This window comes from Cheilinus undulatus, linkage group 23 (assembly GCF_018320785.1).
Source record: "Cheilinus undulatus linkage group 23, ASM1832078v1, whole genome shotgun sequence".
NCBI classification, from domain to species: domain Eukaryota; kingdom Metazoa; phylum Chordata; class Actinopteri; order Labriformes; family Labridae; genus Cheilinus; species Cheilinus undulatus.
This window is the reverse complement of record NC_054887.1, coordinates 25,685,735-25,702,262: the sequence shown is the minus strand read 5'-3', so window position 1 is coordinate 25,702,262 and position 16,528 is coordinate 25,685,735. Positions and strand designations below refer to the sequence as shown.

The 16,528-nt window shown below is 39.4% G+C and overlaps 3 protein-coding genes across 5 annotated transcripts in view; 2 read left to right on the top strand and 1 right to left on the bottom strand.

Moving 5' to 3' along the window:
- Window positions 1-36: 36 nt before the first annotated feature.
- On the bottom strand, window positions 37-7,989 carry foxm1 (forkhead box M1). Of its 2 annotated transcripts, XM_041780823.1 has the most exons (9): window positions 7,821-7,989; window positions 4,932-5,416; window positions 4,701-4,828; window positions 2,257-2,448; window positions 2,052-2,180; window positions 1,801-1,860; window positions 1,346-1,391; window positions 1,066-1,238; window positions 37-856 (listed from the first exon to the last, which is right to left on the bottom strand). In XM_041780823.1, exons 2-9 carry the CDS (start codon window positions 5,377-5,379, stop codon window positions 44-46), a joined length of 1,989 nt encoding a protein of 662 aa, XP_041636757.1. In that variant the 5' UTR covers window positions 5,380-5,416; window positions 7,821-7,989; the 3' UTR covers window positions 37-43. The 2 variants fall into 2 exon arrangements, with proteins under 2 accessions (XP_041636757.1, XP_041636758.1); XM_041780824.1 differs by lacking the exon at window positions 1,801-1,860.
- A 113-nt stretch (window positions 7,990-8,102) lies between these two features.
- rhno1 (RAD9-HUS1-RAD1 interacting nuclear orphan 1) lies at window positions 8,103-10,475 on the top strand. Its single transcript, XM_041781086.1, has 3 exons — window positions 8,103-8,236; window positions 8,380-8,567; window positions 9,393-10,475. The coding sequence occupies exons 2-3, from the start codon at window positions 8,403-8,405 to the stop codon at window positions 10,116-10,118; spliced, it is 891 nt and encodes a 296-aa protein (XP_041637020.1). The 5' UTR covers window positions 8,103-8,236; window positions 8,380-8,402; the 3' UTR covers window positions 10,119-10,475.
- Window positions 10,476-11,264: 789 nt separating this feature from the next.
- The window catches only part of zmp:0000000711 (tubby-related protein 3), a 36,484-nt gene continuing 31,220 nt past the window's right edge, over window positions 11,265-16,528 (top strand). The window contains exon 1 of one of the 2 annotated variants that reach the window (XM_041780261.1): window positions 11,265-11,369. In XM_041780261.1, coding sequence (XP_041636195.1) covers window positions 11,350-11,369 — 20 coding nt within the window. In that variant the 5' untranslated portion in view covers window positions 11,265-11,349. The remainder of the gene's footprint in view (window positions 11,370-16,528) is intronic. The other variant, XM_041780260.1, reaches the window with a different exon arrangement.

Sequence of the window (16,528 nt, the reverse complement as noted above, 5' to 3'; positions counted from 1 at the left end):
TGTTCAAGAAAGAGACCCATCTGTACATTAAAATGACATTAGGCTACTTAAACTGTGGGATAAACTCGGACCAGCTGATATTGGCCGTCCCCAGGTCCTCGTCATCCATACAGGAGAAGCTGATGTCCACCAGGATTTTGCTCAGGCTGTCATTCATAGTATCCAACACCAAGCCCTCTGTGATGGAGCGGTTGGCCGGTGTGGATCCTCCCGCCTGCAGCAGTTCTCTGGAGCAGCTGCTTCTGATACACTCGATGGGAGAGTCTGTGAGCGCTGTTGCTTTGGAGGGGGCGCCGTTGAGCAGCTCTCGTGGGGAGTTGAACAGCTGCCAGTCTTTGAAGGGGGTGCTGTTGAAGCTGAAGGTGGTGTACTCGTGCCGGGGTGTGACTGCTGGACCGCCTGGAGTGCGAATGGGGCTGAAGTCCAGAACATTCTGGCTGCCTTTGCCTACAGGTGTCACCTTCCAAGGCTCAGGGGCGACGCTACATGGGGGTTTGCTGGGTGTGGAGGAGGTCAGGTGGTTGCTACTTTTTATGGGGGTCTTAAAGGAGAACTCGCGATCTGGGCTGTTCTTCAGCTCAGCGTCTGGCAAGTCGTGGAAAGTGGACGCATCAGAGACGACGCCAGAGTCAAAGAATGTGTTCTCAGGGCAGAGAAGGACAGGCTCCTCGCTTAGGGAGTGAACCAGGCGCTGTTTACGCCGGGAGCCGCTGACCTGCCTTTTCGGGAGGGGTTTAGGAGTAAGGGACTTGGGAGTCTCACATTTGATTGGAACACAAACCGGCTCCTCCTTCACCTTTGGGTCGTTGTTGTTCTGAGGATACATCACCACAGCTGGGGTGTCACTTTGGGTCACCTGTTGGACAAACAACAGGAAGATTTTTGATTGAAGCAAGACAAAAAAAAGAAAGAAGAAATAAAGAGCTGTGTCCCGCTTCTGAATTTCAAACTCACTCACTGTTACATTTCTTTAAAAGCAAATCCATAGGATCGTTTATCGAATTTATAAAGCATATCTTCCTTTTTTTTTTTTTTTTTTATTTACAATGTGTGCTAAATCTTTACCTTTGGAGCGATCCGTACTCTCTTAACCCCTCGTGAAGCGATCTGTTTCTGTTGCGAGCTGTAGGGGGGAAACTGGGTCTGAGGGGACGGCATGTACACGGAGGAGGTGACGGGAAGCTGGACAGGAATCAAGTAGGACTCAGTCCGAGGGAGAAGAGGTTTTATTCTTCTCTCTGAGCGCGGAAAAGAAATCATAAATTACTTTTTATCCTCTAGTTTGGTGTCCAACCTTCTTTCTTTCTTCTACCTCGTAATCCAGAGTACATCTGCATAAACTCACCAGATCCACTTGGTTTCTTTATGTCAGGAAGAATCCTCCTGTGTTGCTGTAAGAATTAAAAAGACACAAGATTAGTTAATACAAAGTGTGTCGCCTCTGCTGACTTTGTGTGCCGTCTCATTCCTGACTACACTTATGACTCATCTAAGTGTTTAAAAATCAAGCCAAAGATAGATCTACTAAAGTGCTTGAAGAGCTGATATATTCATATCTTCCTGCTTTGCAACATGGTCTCAAAGCAGACTAGTCCATCTCATCTCCTCCTGCAAGAATAACAGTAAAAAAAATTCCCTACAGCCTTTCCCTCCAGCTGCAGCAGCACTCTGTGGGTCAGGGTTAACAAAAACAGGCAAGTCAGAATGGACATCTGCTGATTTTCTTTCCCTTTCTTGCGCTCTCCTGTCTGACGGCCTTGATGGAGGATATTCCTGGAAAATCTTAAAAAGGGATCTTACTTGGTTGGACAATAAAAGCATAGGCACAGGGACAGGAGCAGTCATCGGGTCAAAACCAGGCTGTAGAGAAAGATGTATAGTGAGGATACAGATAAATATGAAGATCAGAAAATAAAGACTTTGGAGGACATGTCATGATTACCTCATATTTCAGAACATTAGAAATGTCTCCTCTTTTGTTGTATGAATAAAAATTAAGCAGTTTTACTGCTTTTGTTTCATGGTGGTTTTAAGGGGTCACTTGTACTCACCCTGTACACCTGATCCAGAGTTAGACATCGATTCGCTTCAGGACGGATGGTCCAATAAGAAAGTTTACCATCTGGTGAGGTGTCACGAATGAACATGTCATGTAGAGAAAGGTTGTGACGAATTGAATTCTGCAAAAACAAAAGAGACATTAAAGTGAATGTCTTTTCAGACTTTAATGTTCCAGGCAGAGTGTTGACAGAGTACCTTCCATCCTGGTTTGGCCACTTCTCTGAAGTAAGGGAAGTGATCCTCGATCCACATGTAAATCTCCTTCAGCGTCATCCTCCTGGTTTTCCTGCTGTTGATGGCAAACTGAATCATGGCCATATAAGAGTATGGAGGCCTCTCTGACAGGGGGTGTTGACCTGGCTCTGTATCCATTTGAAGATTTGGCACCTGCAGATAAATAAGAAAATAATAAAGAGGCCTGAACCCCAACTCTGCATGCATATTTAGTTGAGAGCAGATCAAGGTGAATGTGGATTTGTTTAAACAAAAACTGGAATAAAATGGAGATCTTGGCATTAACCTTGTGCCTGAAAAATATTCAACTAATGCACTTAACCACTATTTTATAGGCTTTCATTTCTTTATTCTATATTTACATAATTGTTTTTGCTAAATTTACTATATCCCTATTTGGATTTCAATTTTATTTAAATGATACAATCAACAATATTTAAATGATCATTGGTAGGTGTCCTCAACAATGACCAAAATCATAATCATGATTATTTTAATTGATACTGAGATCACAATTATCAACACAATAACCTACTGATTTCAAAACATCTACATTACATGCATTTATCGAATTAAACTGTGCTTTAACACTTTAAAAAATAAGTGATAGATTACTAAAAAAGAGTGAAAATTATTAATATATAAAACAATGATGAACAACAAAAATTTATAAACAAAAGGAATTCCTCTCAAGGCTAAAACCTCACATCTAACACTAAAAGAGTTACCAAATGACAAGACCTCTACACAAAAAGAGCATAACAGCATGTGGTATAGTAATCGTTCAATCACTGGTTGTGGGAAGCCATTATAGTGATTCAAATCAAAACTTGATTTACTTTTGCTGCACGGTGCTAATCAATGGTATGGAAAGTGATCTACAATCTAAAAAGAATACAATCAGATCTACAGTCATATTTTTAACCAAATAAATCATAAATCACCACATAGGTTGTTTGCAATCATGTGATCCCCATTGCTCCACAGGGGGCAAGAAGTGGGGGGAAAGCCATTAGAAATGAATGGGAACGGATGAAAGTTAATAATTCAAAGCTCTAAAAAAGATCTCTAAACTGCAATTGTCATCAAAAAATACTAAATATATTGAGTGTGGTCCCTACACTTCACAAAAAAAAGTGTTCCTTTTTTTAGTTTAACTGATTTACTTTGTATGGAGATAAAAATCACAAATTACTCAGTCATGCAGACATCCCAGTATTGTCTAGCCAGATGAAGGGAGAGAGTCTAGTCTAGAGGATTCTTGGACTGAACTAAGATGCTGCCTGAGCCGCTTTGACTAAAACAATTCCTCATTTTGTCACAAACTTCCTTTTAATGTGCCATCAACCGAATAAAGCTTGTGGGGTGAGCAACTGAGTAATGATGTGCTGTTCACAAAATTGCCTGTTCTACGAAGTGGCTCTTTAATGTTAGCCACTGTGGCTGGCTCTCTTTGAGTGCCAATTTTCTTTCCTCCAACTTTTGTTGTTATTTCATCCACATTTAAAAGAGACAGACATCAGATGAAATACAGGCAAGATCAGAGTTTAATGTGCTAAACTGTACTGAACTAAACCAAACCGCTTAGTGGAAACGGACCGTACACAAGCGTTGTGGGATCCCGCTCATTCAGACTTCAGACGAAGGCTTTTTAATTCCTGCCTGCTGCCTTTCTCCATGAGCTTTAAAACTTAATTTTCCTAAATATTTCACTACTTTCGGGACACCTAAGTAGCTTAAGAAAAATGAATGTTTTCATTTTTGTACTTTGAACGCTTGGCATAGTTGTAAACAGCTCAAAACATGGCCTTTGGGTAGCATTTCTTTATGCAGAAATCACCAAGGGGAGTTCTCCATTGCTGCGTGACATCATCTGCTGAGAATTATATTAGACAATAAGGATGTCTGCTTTTTCAGCACAGAAAAAAACTTCTCAATATCATGTGTTATAACTGGAATTTATTAAGTTTAAAAACCTGGTATCACGACAACTCTCAACATTACAGATTTATCACAAAGCCTCTAGTTTCCTTAAATTTCAGTTTAAATGTTATCTGGATGTTTGTTATGCCTACTTGTAAAACTTCTAAATATCTCTTCCCCTTCATACAAAATGGGCATCATATTCTAGTTTATTCACCCCGTTTATTAATCAATAAATCTATCTAAAATCAGTGATCTCCTTCGGTCCTATTTCATATTTTAGCTTTAGTTTTATGCAACCAATCCTAAAAGGCAGGTCATTACAAAATCACACCAATGTGACATTTACCAGTAAGTGAAAAACACTGGTTAAAAGGGTAAACGGAGACATGTTGAGACATGCCTTAGAACACCCCCTACGCATTTTAGTGTTTTCACATGCCAGGCAAACAATCACACTAAGGTGAAAAGGAGTAGCAGACCTGTGGACTTTGGTTTTCCTTGTTCTCCATCTGCTTCGCTGGATCTGTTTCAAGTGTGCTCATTTTGCCCAGCCACTGGATATTGGTGAGGCTGTTATCTAACGGTCCACATTCCAGGTCCTTATTCACTAAAGGAGAAAACATAAACCAGTTACTTTAAAAACACAGGAAGGATAAAAGGAAGACATTTAAACTCCAAAATAAAGTTAAAACGTGATGTTATTTTCATACAAAGCTTGGCTGCAGTGAGAGGTTTAACATCCGGGGAATCATGCATCGGCTCTGCCTTCACTGGTTGTCCAACGGTCCCTGCAGAGGTGTCAATCACAGAAGGCTGACAAACAGATCCATTGTCCCCGCTGCCACTTTCACTGAGGAGGATGAACTTGTTTCGTCCCTGGGCGCCGCACTCTTTGCCTTTTGCAGTGAGGGCCCCGATGACGCTCTGTAGGTCTGCTGTTTTGGGAATTAAGACCACCTGTGTGTCGGACAGGGTGGGGTGATCCATAATGCGGATGCCATCAGTAAAGGACTGACCAGCGTCTTGTTCAGAAGGTTCTTTGGAGCACGATGCAGCAGGTTGACTCTGTGGTTCTGCTGTGGGCTGGTCATTTTGCTGGAAAGGCAACTTTCTTCTTCGGAGAATCAGGGGTCTCCTCGGGCTCCGTCTCATGGTCATCAGATCACAGACAATACTCCTTGGTTTTACTTTTATTCTATGTTTAAAAAAAAAAGCACAACAAAACATTTAAGTCACAATTGGAAATTTCATATTTGCCAATACCATTAATTTAGCTAATGCCTGATGATACTAGTATTGGAAGTTATTAGCTAACATCTGCATCCCTATTTGATTTGTTTGAGCAGAGGTTCTCATCTGCTGGTCTGGACCCAGAAGTGGGTGTGGAGCTCTTTCCAGTGGGTCGTGAATGCGTTTGCAGAAAGCCAAAGATGTATGGAAGCCCTAAGCAGACACAAAGCCATTTTTTTATTTCACTGAGCTTTCCTGTAATAATGACTAACCTATATTTCTGTCTCTCTTTTCTCAAGATTTTACCTTATTTTTTCCCTCCTGAGAATAATAAAGCTGATTTTAAGGTTATTTCTTGAGAAACTGCCAGAACTTCCATCTTATGTTGAGAAATAAAAGAAAAAAAGTTCAATCAATTCATGCTCAGGGTTCCTACACTTTTAAAAATCTGATAAAACACTGTTTATGGAAAGTCAAATAGTATTGGGCAAAGACATTTTAGGCCATAAATGCCCAATTCTGATGATTTCTGGCACATTTAATGTCTCTATTCAACCGACACTATATATGTTTATATGTATCATAACATATTTCCAGGTGTGCTAAACTGATACTAAACAGTTCTGTTCTGTTATTAAAAAAGAATGTTACACTTTTTGTAGGGGAGGACCTGTCAAAATATGCAGACATGCACATTTTTGGTGAGCAACTTGGTAGGCCTGGGAACTGTAATATGAACAAACAAATTTGCGAAAAGAATGATTAAAAGCATATAAAATTGGCTGGAAAACAATGATTTGTTAGACGTGTCTAAGCCAAAGTGCCGTTTAAAATGTTAAGACCTCTTACAAGTAAAAGTAAGAATTTGTAAGACTTTAAATTTCACTTTTAGACTTTTTATGCATGCATGCCCTTAGCCATGTGCTTTTCAGACATCTGTGGTTTGTCCTGCCTAGTTGTTCATGAAAGAAATTAATGTTTTCTCTGATTTGGGTTGTGATTACTTATAAGAAGTTGATGGTGGGCCCTGATGCCAGATGAGTTGCAAACCACTGGTTTAAGGCATAACTTCTGCTATTGTCTAAATTACACAAATACGAAAAACTGCTAAATTACTTGAACAGTTAGACAGTGTGTAGAAGTTACCTTGCAATTCTACATAATAAAAACAATAAATTACTCAATATTGGGTATCTAGGACTCCAGTTTTTGTTCCTATGGTACCAGTATGGTTTGATGTAATACTGGCATGACAGTCATCATCACTATTTTCCAATTACACTGCAGAGTACAATCACATTTCACATGTTGCATCTTGATTACTATTCAATATCAACACACCAGGGTCTGCATTTTTAGGAGACAAGGTAACAAAAACACTGACGAGCAAATTTTGTCACCCTTACCCTACGGTAGATTAGCCGTTAGCTAGTTAGTGGACCAACAGTTAAAGCAGGATATATTCAGACCGTTTCTCCGTAGACTGACAGCGACACGACGAGGCTCATTAATTAATTCACACATGAGAACATACTGTACTCTGGTAGGACTGGCTGCTCTATGTTGACAATAGATCCCGAGATGCAAGTTAGGTTCAAGTTTCCCCTCTGTCAGTTGGTTAGCAGAAAAGCTGCTCAGTTTTCAGCCAGTTTTTAGGTTTTGTCTCCTGGCGACACAGGTCTTCCAGAACCAGGGTCGTTTACTTTCTTGTCTACAGTTGACGTGGTTCATGTAACGTACGACACCGATATAAAATCAAGACTCATACACACGTCCTAAGGGTTTATGCAATGATATATTCACAAAATAAAGAAATTATCAGAGACAAAGGATCATGGAAATCCCATCAGGTTGTCTTTTTATCTCAGAAGAACCCCACATTATGTAACCGATTCACAGCTGTCACTCACTGATGAGCTAACTTAGCCAAGTGTCCCAATAAGAATTAGGCTGCAGAAAGTTAAATATTAATTTCAGCAGTCCCTCTATTGTTTGTGTGCGATGTGCCGAATTAAAGACACGTTATGAACTGTTCATGAGTCGTTGAAAATTATTCAAAAACCGTTATGCTTTGGCAGAAAAATGATGCATAATCAAACTGCTGCATTGTTCAAACGGAATTCCGCGTAACATCAATTCGACATACATGGATAACGTCAGTTTACCATGTCATTACAAGACACGGTACCATAAAGGAACACTGCGTAAAGAAACAAACGTTTCTTCATATGTAACCAGGAGAAAAAATCCCCCTGAAGCAGTTTAACCTTACAACTTCTTTGAGCTATCAGTAGGAAGTCAAGCTAAGTTAGCTAGCCGTGTGGCTAGCTATCACGCAGCAAAAAAACGAAAGCTAAATAAAACCAAACCTTCATAGTAATGCGACTTTTTCAGGCAGTTCAGCTTGGGTTGACTCCTTCTGGTGGTGAAACTATTACGTTCATACTCCACGTTCAATAAAATGATCCACTTTTTCTTTAATAATCCTCCATTTAGTGTCATTATTTGCCGTCTTGCGTATTCAGAAACGTTTTTGAATTTTGGCGCTGTGGGTGCTGCCTTCCTGACGTTGGTGACGCAGCAAAAAAGTGGACCAATAGCAGCGAATTAGAATATGCATTGCGCCAATCAGAGGCCACAATGGTGGAAACCGGGAAATAACAAGTAGTGTGTGAAGCAGTAAAACAGAAGTTCTTTTGATAAGAATGGAGTCACTTACTTTTTTTTATCCATGTATTAGTTGCTTCTAGTTGTCGTTTTATCGCACACGAAGAATCATTATAAGGTATGTATAATATCAGAATCACAGCTACAAATGGAAACCTTCAAAGGTAAACACTTATGGACATCTGAACCGAGTAAACGGGGTACATACCATACATTGTGCATGCATTTATATGATTGTAATGATGATTTTATCCCGCACAGGGTTTCGGTAATGTTTTATATTGATGCCACGTAAAGCTCCAAAGACAGAGAAGCCTCCCCTGCTGTTCCTGGAGCGGGCTTTGTGTGGAGCCAGACTCCAAAATGTCCCTGAAGTCCGAGCAGCCCTTAATCCAAGAGAGTTCTTCACAGAGAAGCATGAAGACAACAGCTCAGCTCTCATTTCTTGGGTAAATTGTCAATCATGAGCACTCAGTTTTATGTGGGATTGCAATGGGGTGACAAACACTGCAACTTTGCAACACTATGTGCTTGGAGAGTGTCTTTATCAGGGTTCCTGTTGATTCTTAAATCAAGTTTAGATTCTTGTTCAAGTGGAATAACTTCAGAGCCCACTACAGTCTCTTTAATGACAAACTGCTACCCCAAAATGATCAACTACTCATATTTATGACATAAAATAATCTTCCAGTTTGGACTTCAGATGGAACAAATCATATGGCAGAAAAAGGACTGTTTGAAATAAACTATTTTCTTGTGATAATGTGCAATTTTTTGGCTATATTCCTGAGATCTTGAGTAATTACCTTCTTATTGTGGAAAAAATAAGCTTTGTTATCCCAAATGAGATAAATGTTTGGAAATTTTGAGAAAACATTCTACCCATAAAACCATTTTATAGACAGAAGTATTTTACCGCCCAACCATTACACCTGATAGGACTTTAATGATATTATAATTAAACACACTTTAATATGGAGTTGGTCCCCCTTCTGTGGCCATAGCAGCCTCCACTCTTCTTACAAGGCTTTCCACATGATTTTACATTGTTTTTGTGGAACTTTTTGCCCATTCAGCATTGAGGTTTGAATTTGACCCATGGTTCCTTTTCCACGTTATTCCCCATTCTCTTTTACTGATTTCCTACACCATCCACTGTCCTGTTCTCTCATAATCATTGCAAAACATGCAAGAAAGTATTAATTTTCATTCATTTCTTTTTTTGAGTCAATATTAATCATTCTTCTGTTACTCTCTTTCTTTTAATCATTTAGGTAAGCCCACAGTTTGACAGCACACTTCCAGCTGCACCCCCAGTGAGACGCGGAAGGAGAAGAAAATGCCAATCTGTCACGAGCATCCTTGACAGCTCCACTCAGCTGACGAGGAAAACCAGTGTGTGCAAATTCCCTTCTTTATCATTTCATACAAAGTCAAGAGACCAGCCTCATCAACCAAAAAGTACACGCAGAAAAAAAGCAACAGACTCTACTGATGTGAAAACTCAAGCTCAGGGATCACGCCAGGTAAAAAGGACAGTTTCAAGTGGGGAGTACTCAGAAACACCAAAGAGACCGATTGCAATCAGAAAAAGAAGCACGGAGGGAGTTTGTGATGCTGCTGCGTCTGTAAACGGATGTTTGAATGGGCCTGAAATCCCATCTATTCAAGTGCCAGAGAGATGCATAGTTCCAGCAGATGGTGCTTCTGTACTTGCCTTAAATGAGTTCAGCACTACCGAGGTCAGCAGCATTGCTCCTGATGTGGACACTCCAAAAGTAATACAAGAAGGGATCAGCTGTTCCTCCTCTGCATCTTTGCACTTATTACTGCTTCAGCCATGTACGCCAACACGTAGTCAGCCACCTGAAGTTTTGGTGGCAGACACGCCAGAGAGGGATTATGGGGTTAAGGTGACATGGAGGAGGAGGAGGGGTCTGATGTTGTTGTTAAAGGAGAGGGGCCATCTCACTGAACCAGATGTGTTAATTCACTGCTGATGTCAGATAGAGGTTATTCAGCAGGTAACGTCTGTCACAGGAGCCCTTTTCTAATCTGTTTGTATTGCACTGTATGAAGCTGCTGAATGACAACCGTCCCTTGGTTCATGACTTTTAACTTTTTACTTCAATGTAATAATAGAAATAATCAAAACCTCTTGAAGGGTACTATTTATACTGTATTCTTGTTGGTTGACCTACTTGTCTTGCTCGCAGATGTAATGATATAAGGTGTGTTTATGTGGGCTGTATGATATAACAAGTCCAATGTCAAGCAAACAGAATTTCCTAAATCTTATGTCGTTGGTGGAATGAAACCTCGGGTCTGGTTGAATGATTATTTGAGCACAGACTCCAAACTATGTATGTATTTCTATAATAAATGTATATATGCATAAAACCGGCAAGCATACAAAATCTTTTTTTATTTAACTTATGGAAAGCTGCAGTTTCAGTACCATGAAAAGAGTAATTGCCCCATTTATATTTCTATTTTTTTTGCATATTTGTCACACTTAAATGCTACGGATCATCAAACAGGTTTTAACGTGAGACAAAGGTGACCCACTAATGACACAGTGAATACAAAATGCAGTTTTTAAACGATGGTTTGATTTATAAAGGGAAAAAAAGTGATCAAACCTACCTGGACTCATGAAAAAAACAATTGCCTCCCAAATGTTATAACTGGTTGTGCCAACCTTAGTGGCAACAACTGCAATTAAGCATTTGCAATTACTGGCAATGAGCCTTTCACATCGCTGTGAAAGATTTTTGTCCCACTCTTCTTTTTAGGATTGTTTTAATTCAGTCACACTGGATGGTTTATGAGCATGATCGGCCTGTTTTATGGTCATGACACAACGTCTCAATTGGATTTACATCCTGACTTAAACTAGGCCACTCCTAGTTTAAGTCAGGAAAACAGTGGTCTGTTTTTGATCACTCCATTAAACCTTTTAAATTGTCATTTTATGTAACAATATGTCCTTTTTCACGGCTTTGAGGCATCCTAGCCTCACATACATCAGCTCAAAAGGGAGAAATCATTCTCCACCCCTCTGCGGAATACCCACCAATCAAATTTCATCTAAGAAACCAGCGGACCAATAGGAACGCCCGTTCTTGGTGTGCTCGGTAACTAGGGAGAGAGTTACGGAGTTCTCCTCAACCGCGTCCACAAAAAGTGTCCTGTTGCACGAGGAATCTTCCTTAGCAACCGTGGATAAACATGAGTTACTACAGTATAAGGTAATTTATTACAAACATTACTTCGTCTTTTTGTGTCTTTTGTCGTGTTTTGTTAAGAGTGGAGTGGAAAGCGAGTTGATGTAGTTGCCGTCAATTTAGTTACCGGAGAAAACTTAACTGTCGCCCACAACTTTTATAAAGGCTCTTTTGCTACAGTAAAGGCTGAGGTAGCTGCCGTTAGCTTCGTGGTGTAATAAGCTAGCTATAACGTTACTCGGAGGACACTCAACATGCCATTTTTATCAGGTTGTCCTGTTTTTTACTCACTAAATGTAAAGCACAGACAGTGAGCTAACGGTCGTGGGGTCGAAGCAGAACATTTAGCTGCTCTGCGTATTTTTTAAACATTAATACAGGACAGTGTAAATATGATAAATATGTGTTTTAGGCTACGTTTTACGCTACCATAAGTGTGCATTGGTAACAGTGTTAATGGATGCTAGCTGTTAAAGTTGCAGCGTGTTGAACAGAAAACCCGAATTTTCAGAGCGAAGCCATCTTTTCTGTGTTACGACTTATGTATGTTAAGTGTAACGACCAGTTTTTATATTTGAAACTAAAATCAGTCTGCCTTTTGTTTTAAATGGGCGCATTTGTGCATAATAAAGAGTAATTTCCTGAACTATTTCCGTCGATACACGACCAATACAACAAGTCAAAGGTAAAAGGGGCACCCCACGACCTCCATAAATATGCAGCTCTGTTGTTTAACAGGATAGGGTGGCTTAAAACGTTTGGATACATATCATTTGGTGTTATCCGCATTACAGATGGCACTTTCATCAAATACAAGCTGAGGGGAACATGAGAAAATGTTTGCATGTCATGTTTGAACATGCCTTTGTCTGTTTTGTGTCTGAGCATTCCTGCAAAGATGTGAACCCTCACAGAGCAGATGAGCTTCTACAACCCCATTCCAAAAAAGGTGGGACACTGTGTAAAATATGAATAGAAACAGACTGTAATGATTTACAAAACTCAAACCTATATAGAATCTAACAACATATCAGATGTTGAAACTGAACCATTTTACTATTTCATGGAGCTCATTTTGAGTTTGATGGCAGCAACAATTCAAAAAAGTAGGGACAGGGCAACAAAAGGCTGGAAAAGTAAGTGGTACTGATGAAAAACAGCTGGGGGAGCACTTTGCGACTAAATAAGTTAACTGTCAACAGGTAAGTAACATGACGACTGGCTACAAAAGGAGCATATCTATTTTTTTGCCCATTTTTTTCCACTTTTTTCCCATTTTGCCCCCCCCCCCCAACTACTTTTCACTGCTTTTTTTGCCATTAAATAACACTTGTTTCCATTTTTTCCCCATTTTTGCCACTTCTTTTTGCCATGTTTTCCACCTTTTTGCCCCTTTTCACCACTTTTCCCTCATTGTTTGCCATTAAATACCACTTGTTTCCATTTTCTCCCATTTTTGCCCCTTTTGCCTTTTTTTCCAATTTTTGCCCTTTTTCACCACTTTCCCCTAATTGCTTGCCATTAAGTAAGACTTGTTTCCAATTTTTTCCCATTTTTGCCACTTCTTTTTTCCATTTTTGCCCCTTTTCACCCATTTTTTGCCATTAAATACCACTTGTTTCCTATATTTCCCATTTTTGTCACTTCTTTTTTCCATTTTTTTCCATTTTTGTCCTTTTTTACTACTTTTTACCCATTTTTACCATGAAATACAATTTGTTTCCTATTTTTTTCCCCGTTTTGCTGTTTTTTCCACTTTTAACCTGTATTTGCCCCCATAACTCATTTTTTGTCACTTCTCACCTGTTTTTGCTATTTTCTGACCCTTCTTCCACTTTTCTCCCTATTTTCACCCCCTTGCACACATTTTTGCTGCTTTATGACCATTTTTGCCACCTTTGATGTATTTTTTATGCTACCTAAGCCGTTTTTGCCACTTTTCACCACTTAGATTGTGGCTCTTGCAAAGGTATTTTTCAACAATTCGGCTCTTTGGTGTAGCAGGGTTGAGTAACGCTGGCTTAGGCACACTTCCATAAACCACTGTCTGTCAACACAGATCATGTTGCCATCCACAAATCAAAGTTAAAGCTGTATCAGGCAAAGAAGAAGCCATATGTGAAAACGATCCAGATCTCTTGGTCAAAGCTCATTTTAAATGGACTGAGTCAAAATGGAGAACTGTTCTGTGGTCACATGAATCAAAAGTTGAAATTCTTTTTGGAAACCATGGGGGCCATGTCCTGCAGAGTAAAGAAGGAGGGTGTTATTAGTGCACAGTTTAAAATCCTTCATCTCTGATGGTATGAGGCTGCATTAATGCTTTTATTTTTACACGTCTAGAAAGGCATTATCAATGCTGAAAAGTAAGAAGAGGTTGTAGAGTAGCGTATTCTCCCATCCAGGCATACCTTGCATATGCCAGCAAGACAATGCGTAACCACATGCTGCATCCATTACAACAGCATGGCTTCACAGTAGAAAGGTCTGGGGGCTAAACTGGCCTGCCTGCAGACATTTCACCAATAGAAAACATTTGGTGCATCATAAAATAAAAATATGGTAAAGAAGACCCAAGACTGTTGAGGAGCTGGAATCCTACATCAGAAAATAATGGGACAACATTCCTTTCCAAATACTCCAGAAACTGGCCTCCTCACTTCAATAAAATTTTGGTTTATGAGGTTTGCGAGTCATTGCATTCTGTTTTTACATTTTACACAGCACCCCAACTTTATTTGGATTGAGTTGTAAATCATTATATAAAGAATCGAGTCAGTAAATGAGAGTACACAATTGAACAAAAGTAAATGTGCAGCAAAGGCCTGACAGAAACAGTCAGATTTATTCCTCATATGGCTGTCTTCATTTTTCATCTGATCTTCCCTCAGCTGGTTGTGAAGTGGGCATCAGAAGAGTTGTTGCCAGGGTGTCCTGTGTCTCTGTGTTTGTTCGAAGGGAGCCACTATAAACATTTTCGAGCTCTGGAGCAGAGGTCTGCTTTCATTTTGCAAGGAGATGGAAATCAAAGCAGCTCCCACCCTTTCCTGTTACATTTTCCATTTGATTATTTGATTTCTTCTCCTGTCTGTAGATAAAGGCTGTCATTCAGGGCATGGACGCACAACGAAAGCTTATACTGATGTTAAAAACTAGGCTTTTGAAATTGTTTGTAGCCCTAAATCGATTGTAGCTTTCATAACTCAATCACTGCCAGAGAGAATATGACTTGGCATTCATTTGGAGGTAAACTACTGGCTTTGTAGCTCTGTCAGTTAAGTAATGTGAGACTCATTCCTGATCCGCACACCAGCTGTAGTACACACTGCTCTGTTGGGTCATCCAGCCCAGACAGTTTGTGTTAAAGTTCACAGATGGCTGACTAAGCATTCTGAGCAAGCAGCCTCCAAAGAAAGCTTTTGTTCTGCTTCATTTTGCTTGAATTCAAATCACATTGTTGTTTTACTTGCTGTTAGAAGCATCCAAATGGCAATGTGCCAAGTAGTTTTTTTTCCAATTGTAGTCAGTGATGAAAGCTAAAAAGAGCTTTCAGATGGTTGTGAAACATGCTTAAATGAAAAACGATGGCTTTTTATGTTTTAAAAAGACAAAAAAGAAAACTATCATAGAGATTCATTTTTAATGTCGATACTTTTAATGCCTTAAACTCTTGCAGGGGCTGGTTTTTGAAAGATGAGACTTTCATATCAGAATGACACTACATCTATTACAGGACAAAATTAGCAAAAAGGGGGCTCTAAAACTGATAAAAACTGCAAGTTGCTAACTGCAGCCTTATTGAGATATTTCATTATTTTTGTGTCTGCAGCCTTCGTGAGGGAGCAAAAAACTCCAGGTCAAGCTCAAACAAGGGACTTCAGCTTAGTTTTCCACTTCAACAGCTGACATAATGACGTTGAGGTTAGCTTATCTATATATCAGTCATTAGAGGAATAAAGCAACAGCTATAAACCTACCTGGGTGATTAATTTCCATTCAGCTCATCTGGTCGGAGTCAGTTTCTTAAATTTATCAGAAAGTTGAAAAAAGTAGGTGAAACACCAGCATTTGGTATGGTGGGGAACTCTGGATGGGGAGTGATGCAGGCCGCCTTGTTGAACATTACATTACATTGCCCTTCATGAGTGGCCAGCTGTGGCTCAGAGGTGCAGGGACCTTTATTCCTCTAATGACTGACAATTAGACAAGATTTGATGTGTTTATCTTCTAAAAATATTATGTCAGCTGTTGAAAACTGAGCTGAAATTACTGGTTTGAGCTTATTTGGTGTTTGCTTTTCTCTGATGAAGACCACAGACGCAAAAAGCTGCTCAGATATGCTGAGGTAGAAGAGCACATGGCAAGCAGCTGAAGCTTACATCGCAAAATACTTCAAAAATTGTCAATATAGCGTACAATCATTGTTTTTTGGCCCATTTTACCTTAAACCTGCTCAATTATGTGGAGCAGCTATACCCATCTGTGGCGCTATGAAGCCAAGCTTCCTTAAGCATGCCCCGTTTGTGGGGGGCAAATGCTAATGGCTCTACTATCGCCAAGTACCTCATACAATCCAACTTCAACAATACTTAAATATCCCTTTAAAAAGAGAAGAATCTATTTCTGCCTTTGCTTTATATGGCACTCATTATATTTGCAATGCCGTTAGAAAAAGTTGATTTATAGTGTTAGTACGAATAAAACTGGACTTAGACTGCATGTAAACATACAAGGATGTGCATGTCCTTAGGAATGAACACAATGTGGGTATGGGTTGCAGTATAACAACAATAGAGGGAGTCTGGAGATGGAGGGGACTAGGGATGAGTGTCGAATAGGACAATTTAGATTAAATCGCAGTTTGGCCCACTGCAATTTTCAAATCGCAGAAGCTGTGATTTTTCTTTGACCTGAAATGTGTTTCAAATGTTTGTTTAATACAGCAATAGAGATACAAAAGGAAAGCATTTAAGGGTCTTTTTTTTTTCTAAAAACGTTTGCAAATTATATTTATTCTTACAGATATTATTTTATTTATATTTAATTATAATATATAATTATTGTTAAATGAAATTAAATATTTAATAATATTATTTTTTAATAGAATTTTAAGATTAACAATAAAAATTACATAAAAATACAAATACAAAACATAAAATCTGCAGGAAAAGTCAGAATAATCA

Coding starts and splice junctions, on each gene's coding strand:
- foxm1 (XM_041780823.1), bottom strand. CDS start 5,379: ATGACCATGAGACGGAGCCCGAGGAGACCCCTGATTCTCCGAAGAAGA. Junction 2,449..4,700: donor AGGAAAACCAAAGTCCACAG/GTCTGCTACTCC, acceptor ATTTATCTGCAG/GTGCCAAATCTTCAAATGGA. Junction 1,392..1,800: donor TGCTTTTATTGTCCAACCAA/GTAAGATCCCTT, acceptor TAATTCTTACAG/CAACACAGGAGGATTCTTCC.
- rhno1 (XM_041781086.1), top strand. CDS start 8,403: ATGCCACGTAAAGCTCCAAAGACAGAGAAGCCTCCCCTGCTGTTCCTG. Junction 8,568..9,392: donor GCTCAGCTCTCATTTCTTGG/GTAAATTGTCAA, acceptor TTAATCATTTAG/GTAAGCCCACAGTTTGACAG.